This window comes from Danio aesculapii, chromosome 18 (genome assembly GCF_903798145.1).
Source record: "Danio aesculapii chromosome 18, fDanAes4.1, whole genome shotgun sequence".
Taxonomy (NCBI): Eukaryota; Metazoa; Chordata; class Actinopteri; order Cypriniformes; family Danionidae; genus Danio; species Danio aesculapii.
Window position 1 is genome coordinate 27,076,829 of NC_079452.1, and position 10,357 is coordinate 27,087,185.

Here is a 10,357-nt window from a genome sequence, read left to right on the forward strand (position 1 = left end):
TGAACACAACACATAAAGATGTACAAACTAAAATACACACACTTACAATCACACTCACAATCACACACATACACACACAAACACAAAGACATACACACTGAAACACACTCGCAATTACACACATACACACACAAACACAAAGATGTACACACTGAAACACACACTCGCAATCACACACATAAACTCACAATAAAACAAATATACAAATACACACTGCACATACACAAACACAAATACACACTGAACCTACACACATTCACAGAGAAACACACACACATAGAGAGGAACAATAAAACGTGCTCACACACTTGCGCGCACATACACGTACACAAACTTAACCTCACACATCACACACACACATACTTACACACAAACATACACAAAGAGGTACACACTGAAACACACACTTACAGTCACACATATACACGTACAGAAACTCAAAATAACACAAATACACACTGCACATACATAAACACACACACACACACACACACACACACTTAGAGATAGATACACTCAAACATTCTCACACACACAAACATATGCACACATGCGCACACACATACACAAACTTACCCTCACACATCACACAATCACACACAAACATAAAGAAATGAAATGCACACACCTCACATACACACACACACACGCACACACACACACACACACACACGCACACACACACACACACACACACACTAACACACACACACACACAGACACACACATGCACACACATTCACACTCTCACAGACACACTAGCACATATACACACTTCTGACACAGACAAACATACACACACACATGAACTTACAGACACACTCACAAACACAAACTTACAATCACAGACACACTCACACACTCAAACTTGCAATCACAGACACACTCACACACTCAATCACACTCACACACACACACACACGTACAGACAGTGAGTGCCTTGTTCTCATATGTGGTGTGTGTGTGTGTGTGTGTGTTCCTCCAGCGCTGCTCAGAGTCTGCTGGTCACTGATTTGGAGCCAAACACTAATTATGAGTTTGCGGTTCGTCTTCATGTGGATCTGCTGTCCAGCCCCTGGAGTCCAGTGGTTTACCAGACCACACTGCCTGAAGGTAAACACACATCATATCAATCATTCATTTTCTTTTTGGCATAATTCCTTTATTAATCCGGGGTCGCCACAGCGGAATGAACCGCCAACTTATCCAGCATATGTTTTACACAGCGGATACCCTTCCAGCTGCAACCCATCACTGGGAAACACCCATACACTCTCATTCACACTCATACACTACGGACAATTCAGCTTACCCATTTCACCTGTACCACATGTTTTTGGACTTGTAGTGGAAACAGGAACATGGGGAGGACATGCAAACTCCACACAGAAATGCCAACTGACCCAGCTGAGACTCGAACCAGCTACCTTCTTGTCCAGATTTCAGAGTTGAAGTTCAGTTTAGTTCAGTTCAGTGTGGTTTAATTTTCACTCCTGAAAGTCCAAACACTGAAGAGCCAATCTATTGATGCGCATCTCCACAAGTCCTGATTCAAGCAAGCCAGTGGTGACAGTGGCGAGAAAAAAAAAACGTCACCAATTGACGAAAGTGAAGGAAAAAACCTTGAGAGAAACTAGGCTCAGTTGGGCATGAGCGTTTATCATCCGGCCAAACTTTCCAGCCCAGCTCATTCTGAAAACGTACCTCTACAGACGTTTCTGGAGACTACGAAATACATCCTGGCGGCATGTTTTTCTGCAGTTTTTGTTTGGGCGAATCCACCAGAGGGCGCTGTGTATGCTTTTTGAGATCTAAAATTTCCCTCGCGAGTGCCGTTCACACCTGCTGTTCTCGCGTAAACCCACCAGAGGACGCTGTTGACTGACTTTTTGACTGACTGAGTGAGCGATCAACTAACCCACACTCTCCCTTCCCTAAACCCAACTAATTTTATCGATTTGTCTTACCTGTCTTCTGGAACCGCTCTTCACCGGACTCGAACCCCATCATTGTGGACAACTCCTCTCTGCGTCTCAAGTCCACCGACGTACATGGCGAGGTAACATTACAAACTGTTTGCAGCCGGAAAGGAACAGCGTCACACCTCCCCGTAGCGTTCGTTTACAAAAATTAAATGCAGTCATACGTACCTCCGGTTACGTAATTCGCGGTCTCCAAAACGTCCGTAAGGCTAGAGAACGTCCATCGTGGAGAACTGCAAGTGTGAGTAGGTCACCCGTGGGTGTTCAGGCTGGCCCACAGGATCAATGTGGGGACTCGTCTGTCACTGTGGTCTTTCAGGAATCAGTCTCATGCTCCTCACTCCTCCATGACCACCACAGCATCAGCTCAGGATACGGCCTGGTCCAGGATTATGGATACCATGGCATCATTTTTTCACAGGTCTTGGATGGAATCAATGGTGCTGCATAATATCTGGGGTATATAGCGAATAAAGAAAATAATAAGCATAGCTGCTTTTCACAGTGTATTTAAGCGAGATGCAAAAACTATAAATGAAAATAGTAGTTACACAAACAAACATGTAAAGCAAATGAGTATTTCTAACAAAATGTCTGGTGTATTAAAATGTATGTTAGCCAGTTTTCATGTATTTAATGTAGTTAGAGTATTGACAACATGTGCGCGTGTGTGTGTGTGTCCAGCTCCCTCTCGAGCTCCCGTTGCAGTTAAAGTCACACTGATCGAGGGAGACTCTGCTCTGGTGTCGTGGAAAGCTCCGGATGATCGCAGCGCTGCCGCCGTTACGCATTACACCGTCCTGTACGCCACACGCAGAGCCTGGGCCGCCGGAGACTGGCAGATGCTGCAGAGAGAAGGTGACACTGACCTCATTTACAGCAATTAGAGATGAATAAAGAGACACTGGATGACCCATCTGCATGTTTTTCCCACTCAAAAGCAATAACGCCTTTTGTTTGTTTGATTTAATTTTAAGTTTAAATTCTCTTTGTTATCATATTGATATTTTTTTTATTCATTACATAATTTTATAAATATTTGGAAGCTAAATGAAAACTATAAATATTTCTTGGAGTTAGATATAATATATAGATTTTTATTATTCATGTGATATTTATCATTTAATTTTATGAATATTCAGTTTGGAAACTAGATGAAAACTATTAATATTTGTGTAATTACAGCTATATAAAGAGACACTGGTTGGTCCATCTACATTTTTTCAACCCAAAAACAATTCATAGTTTTATTTCATCTAGGTTAATTAGCGTTTATTAGTTTTTTTTTTATTGTAGAATATAGCATTATTTCTTTGCCATTGATGGTGGGGTTTGACACTCAGGTGTAATTAAATATATATTTATACAAACAGTGAATAAGTGCAAAAGACAACCAAAATAATACCAAAATTGTGATTTTATTTATATTTCCCAAAAGTGAACAAAAACAACGAATAAATCCAAAATAAAGAAAATAAAGTAAGGCAAAAATATACTATTTACAATATTTACAACACTGAAACAAATACAAAGACGGGGAAAGACAGGAGAGCTGGCAGAAGGGACGTGGGCGGCGCTAAAGCAATGAAAAGAACAAAACCCAAACTAAATCTAACTTCCCAGAAGCATCTAGCTAACTAACTATGTGAAACAAAATAATTAACACGCGAAGAGTCTTCCGAGTCCTGACTGTCTACTCTATCTATCTATCTATCTATCTATCTATCTATCTATCTATCTATCTATCTATCTATCTTTCTATCTACCTACCTACCTACCTACCTACCCACCCACCCACCCACCCACCCAAAAGTACAAGGGGTGGCGCTCGCCCCTAACCTAATGTACTATACAGAAGAGTAGTCCTAAGTGTTGCAAAATGTTTGTCACGTGACCTTCTTACCTGTCCGCTTCGTCCAAGCCTCGTAAACAACGTTAAACGGAGAAATGGAGTGATATACGAATAACGGACGGATAACGTGCACACAGAAACAGGCAACAACAAAATACACAGTAAGCCGGGTTCTTTCGTAACGCAACGCAACAAGAAATCAAGATAAGAAAGGGAAAAGAGAGGGCTGGTGAGTGGTCTGGCGCGCGCTTTTATGGTGGGTGGTCTTTGCTTATTGGATGTGACGTAAGAATGACGTAACCGGGGGAGAAATGACTGACAGCTGAATAGACCAATGAACGGAACCTGTGAATAATGAAAGCAGATATGGGAGAACAGAGCGAGAGCGAGAAAACACAAACAGAGCACAAAAAATACAAATATGTAACAGTGCTATAATTATTAAAATGAGTAGATTTTATTTTTATTATAATGAATAGTAAAAAAGCTGAAAAACTTGATCAAGAATCAAATATTATTATTATATATTTTTGGATTAAATATTATTGTGCTGATAAAATTAGTAGAAAAAGAGTATAAATATTAGTTATAATTCATCATTATAAAAAACAATTTCTATCACTGATCAAAAAGTAATAATCCATTATTTAATTTGCTAATTAATTCTATAATTATTTATTATTCATATCAAGTGTTCTCCCCATGTTCGCGCGGGATTCCTCTGGGTGCTCCGGTGTCCCCCAAAGAAATGTGGTATAGAGGAATTGGGTGGGCTAAGTTGTCCCTAGTGTATGTGTGTGTATGGGTGTTTCCCAGTGATGGGTTGCGGCTGGACGGGCATCCGCTGCGTAAAACATGTGCTGGATAAGTTGGCGGTTCATTCCGCTGTGGCGACCCCAGATTAATAAAGTGACTAAGCCGAAAAGAAAATGAATGAATGATATACAGTTGAAGTCAGCATTATTAACCCCCCCTTTGTTTGTTAAATATTTCCCAAATGATGTTTAACAGAGCAAGGAAATTTTCACAGTATGTCTGATAATATTTTTTCTTCTGGAGAAAGTCTTATTTGTATTATTTCGGCTAGAATAAAAGCAGTTTTAAAATTTTTATGAACCATTTTAAGGTCAATATTATTAGCCCCTTTAAGCTATATTTTTTTCAAAAGTCTACAGAACAAACCATCGCTATACAATGATTGCCTAATTACCCTAACCTGCCTAGTTAACCTAATTAACCTAGTTAAGCCTTTAAATGTCACTTTAAGCTGTATAGAAGTGTCTTGAAGAATATCTAGTCAAATATTATTTACTGTCATCACGGCAAAGATAAAATAAATCAGTTATTAGAAATGAGTTATTAAAACTATTATGTTTAGAAATGTTCTGAAAAAAACTACTCTCCATCAGACAGAAATTGGGGTATTATTATTATTATTATTATAATTTTTTTTTTTGCAAGATTCACTTAATTACTTCATACAGATTAAAATAAAGTAAATAAAAATGGTAAATAAATATTTTCCCAAAAGATCTGCAGTATTTTTGTGTGTAATTTCACATGGGTGTGTGTTGTTAATTATTTTGGGTAGTTAACTTGTTGCTAACCTGCTTGTCTGGTTGGCAGGGAGCATTACCATGGCACTGCTGGAGAATCTTCAGCCCGGTCAGGTCTATCTGGTGCAGGTCTCAGCATCCAATCAGATGGGAGATGGGCCGTTCTCAGCGGCTGTAGAGCTGACCATACACACTGATGGCCAAGCCCCTCGAACACATGGCTCCTCCCATTCCACAGGTGATTGACACATCCTTTCCAATGCACTCTATTGGTCACTTTAGGCTGAGAGATGCAGGAGAAATGTTGAAATGCATGTGACAATATAATAAAGTGTGTTTTTGTGCTCTTCTTGCAGTGTTTTCTGATGGTTTCTATCATCTGGATCAGAGGTCAATGACGGGTATAGCGGTGGGCGTTTGCATCGCTTTAACCTGCATTATCATTTGCATCCTCATACTGGCCTGCCGGAGCAAAACCAGGTCAGAGTTCAGCTGTAAAAACACCACTGATGAGGTTAAATCAGTAATAAAGGTTATTTTAGACACTTCAAATAATAACTAATAAATAAATTATATATATTTTTAAGTTTAATTACAGTACTAATGGTTAGATAAAATATTAAAAAAATATGAAGTTAAATATGTTCAAATTTTAAAAGCATTCAAGTTAATAAAATTGAAAGAAAAAAGAAAAAAGTATTACTTTTATTTATTTATGTATTTATGTATTTATTTATTTATTTATTTATTTATTTATTTATTTATTTATGTATTTATTTATTTATTTATTTATTTATGTATTTATTTATTTATTTATTTATTTATGTATTTATTTATTTATTTATTTATCTATTTATTTATGTATTTATTTATTTATTTATGTATTTATTTATTTATGTATTTATGTATTTATTTATTTATTTATGTATTTATTTATTTATGTATTTATGTATTTATTTATTTATTTATGTATTTATTTGTTTATTTATTTATTTATTTATTTATTTATGTATTTATTTATTTATTTATTTATGTATTTATGTATTTATTTATTTATTTATTTATGTATTTATGTATTTATTTATTTATTTCATACATGTATACCAACATTCACAATAAAACTACATTTAATAATTTGACTCTAAGAGAAATATTCATATTTATGAAATATTCATATATATATATATATATATATATATATATATATATATATATATATATATATATATATATATATATATATATATATTTTTTTTTTTTTTTTTTTTATTGTTTAATAGTTTGTTTATTGGTTTTAATGAACATACAAACATAAAAAGAACAAAGGCAAGGGTATCAGTAGACAAGTATAGCAGCAAAAGTCAGAGAAAAAAAATCTAATTAAATAAATCAAATAAAAATACACAAATAAATAAACATACAAACTGAATGCGAAAATCATAATACACAATTAAAGTAATATGTTGTGATTGAATAAGGTCACACATATTATGAAAATGCATCAGAAGTGTTCAGAGAGTCAGAGGTTCATTAGAGGCATCCATATTTTTTGAAAGGCATCCCCTTTGTTTCTTAAGTAGTATGTATATTGTTCCAAGAGCATTGTTTCATTCAAGAGCTGTATGTACAGTTCAAATGTTGGAGGTTTTGTTGGTTCCAATTGAGCAAAATGCATTCTTTGCTAGATAGGAGATGATGCCGAGTCTCTTTATTGAAGTAGGATCAAGTGTCTTGTTCAGTTCTGTACCAAAGAGGTATAGTGTTGGTGTGTTGTCCAATGGGATTTGCACAGCTGTGGCTGTAAAGTCCTGTACTGCTTTCCAGAAAAATTTTAGCTTTTCGCATTCCCAAAAAACATGCATGATTGATCCTGAATAGGTTTACATCTGTGACACCTGGATGATACATTAGGGTACATTTTGTTCAAACGAAGTGGGGTCAGATACATCCTATGCATAAATTTATAATTTTGTTCAATCATCCTGTTATTGGAAAGAGGAATGAGTGTATTCTGGCAGATAGTCTCCCACTGATCGTCATTAAAATTATATTCCAAATATCTTTGCCAAACAAAATATTCATATTTTTACAGTATTGTTGCTGAATACAGTAAAAGCTGAAGTAGAATTAATAATAAAACCTAAATATTAATTAATATGAATTAATAACTTATTATAATAGTTCATTTATAATAAAATAATGTTATATTAATATTATAATGCTGTTATTGGTGGCTCAGTGGGTAGCTCAATTGCCTCATAGCAAGAAGGTCAGTTGGCATTTCTGTTCGGAGTTTGCATGTTCTCCCTGTGTTGGTGTGGGTTTCCGCCGGGTGCTCCGGTTTCCCCCACAGTCCAAACACATGCGCTTTAGGGAAATTGGGTGAATAAAATTGTCTGTAGTGTATGTGTGTGAAACAGTGTGTATGGGTGTTTCCCAGTGTTTGGTTGCAGCTGCATGAATGAATGGAGATCATACAATGATCAGTAAAATACCCCTGCAATCTCCAAGCAATGCATTGTCATAATCTAATTATTGCAAATTATTGAGTTATAGCAAAACAAATTTCTCAGATGTCAGATAATTGATTGTTTCCATAACGACTCCCTGCATTATTCATGACAGGAAATCCTGCACTACCAAATCCATCAGACAGGCAGGAGGACAGACTCCGCCCACTGCAGTCCGTCTGGCCAATGAGAGTGCAGCTGAGAGTGTGGAGGTGATGATGCCCATGATGAGAGAGCATTTCATCGATGCAAAGGTGCATTCACAATCACATGATTTAATAATAATAATAATAATAATAATAATAATAATAATACATTGTATTTATAATGTGCTTATAATGCGAAGACATACAACAGCAAATAAAAAATGCAGAGAATTACAAGCTTGCTTAAAATCCTAGTAACATGCCAAACGTCACACAACAATAATCAATAAATAAGCAAACTGCATGAAAGTGACAGTGATGATCAGTTACATTTATGCGTGTAAATATGCTTTGTGTGTACAATATTCTGACAACTACTGTATATATTTTATTATTTCAGGGTGGAACAAATCTGATCATTAACAGTTACGGCCCGGTGAAGCCCACCATTGAGAAGAAGAGAAGAAAGAGATGGAGCTTCTTTAAGAAAAATGAAAAGGTACGAAACCACTCACATTTGACAATGAGCTTTATTAAAGAACCTGCAGAGAGGGGTGTTATTGAACACATTTATTAAGTTATTAAGATCCACAGAAACTCAAAATGTCTAATAAAAGACTGCATTTAATAACAATATTTTAAACCATACAGTGAAGTATATTAGAACATTATTATTGTAAAAAAAACATTATTGTTCATTTAATTATGCATAAATTTAAATATGTATAATATTATAATTATTTTTTATAAAATATTATAAAACATGAATCTATTATTAAGATCCACAGAATTATAAAACGCCAAATATTGCAAATATTGCTTTTAAAAACAATATTTTAAACCATACAGTGAAATATAATACGTTTAGAACATTAATGTAGTACAAATCTTTATTATTATTAATCGTTTAAATGTGCATAAATTTAAATATGAATAATATTATAATTAATTTAAATACTGCATGTATAAATAAAATGTTGACATTAAGTATACATCTGGGTTATTAATGTAAGCTAAAAGTAATAAACCAAAATATTTCCATGTAGAAATGTATGTATAATTTCTATTAGATAAACATAAACAAACATTTTCTCAAATATATAAACTTGCATGTGAATATTCAAAATGAATATGCAAATATGCACTGTACACACACACACACACACACGCACGCACACACACACACACACACACACACATATATATATATATATATATATATATATATATATATATATATATATATATATATATATATATATAATTGTTATAATCACAATTAATCATTAATCACAGCACTAATAAAAATGCTTATAAATAAAGTATTAAAAAAGCTGTTTTTTATAGGCCGCTTTTGCATAAGAAGTGGTGTTCGCACAAAACAGGGGTGGAAATGTGCGTTCGCTACTTATCACGCAAAAGTCTATAAAAAATTCAAAATAAAAATCCAAAATAAAAGTTTGTTTTGCCATAAATTATTTAAATTATGTATATTTATTATGTAAATATAAAAACACACATACATGCAAATATTATATTATTTTGGATGCAAATAATCTTTGCCCAGTAATAATATAAAATAAACTTTTTTTAAATACTTTATTTAAAACCACATTTATAAATGCGACCCCTGTAGTTTACTGATGATTTCTGCTTTTATCAGGAGGTGAAGAAAGTGTCCAGTCCATCTTATTCCTATCATCCTGGCACCACCCTGCTGTGCTACACAGAAACGTCTCCCGAAAACCGGCCGTCGACTCTGCAGGGTCTGTTTGGGCCATCGGGGGGCGACAGCGAGGGCTCGCACTCCAGCGAGGGGAGCCACGAAACCAGCGATTCAGGACGATACTCTCACGACGATACAGAAGCAACAAACGTGTCTATCAGAAGTCGCCCTGCTTCACTACAGGACGACGGGAACCAAACGCCTGTTAACGAAAAAATGCTCGAATCTACACTTCAAGAACAGGAAATAACAGACCTCCATCCTGTTTAATGAAAAAACTACAAGATCTACATCCTTTTTAACAAAGAACTACAAGTAAGAAAACGCCTGTTAATAAAAAGTAGCTAAAAACTACATTTAGGGAACAGGAAATGACAGATCTACATCGTTCAGCGTAAAAACTGCAAGATCTACATCCTTTTAACAAAAAAACTATAAGATCTAAATCCTGTTTACCCAAAAAACTACAGGATCTACATCCTGTTTAACAAAAAACTACAAGATTAACATCCTGTTTAACGAAAAAATTACAAGATCTACATCCTGTTTACCCAAAAAACTACAAGATCTACATCCTGTTTACCC

General features: G+C 35.0%; 1 protein-coding gene across 1 annotated transcript in view; it reads left to right on the forward strand.

Annotated features, from left to right (window-relative positions):
• The window catches only part of prtga (protogenin homolog a (Gallus gallus)), a 79,363-nt gene extending 69,321 nt beyond the window's left edge, over positions 1 to 10,042 (forward strand). The window contains exons 13-19 of the mRNA XM_056478550.1: positions 986 to 1,113; positions 2,667 to 2,840; positions 5,461 to 5,628; positions 5,747 to 5,870; positions 8,016 to 8,154; positions 8,447 to 8,545; positions 9,710 to 10,042. Of these exons, the coding sequence (XP_056334525.1) occupies positions 986 to 1,113; positions 2,667 to 2,840; positions 5,461 to 5,628; positions 5,747 to 5,870; positions 8,016 to 8,154; positions 8,447 to 8,545; positions 9,710 to 10,042 (1,165 nt within the window). The remainder of the gene's footprint in view (positions 1 to 985; positions 1,114 to 2,666; positions 2,841 to 5,460; positions 5,629 to 5,746; positions 5,871 to 8,015; positions 8,155 to 8,446; positions 8,546 to 9,709) is intronic.
• The last annotated feature ends 315 nt before the right edge of the window (positions 10,043 to 10,357 follow it).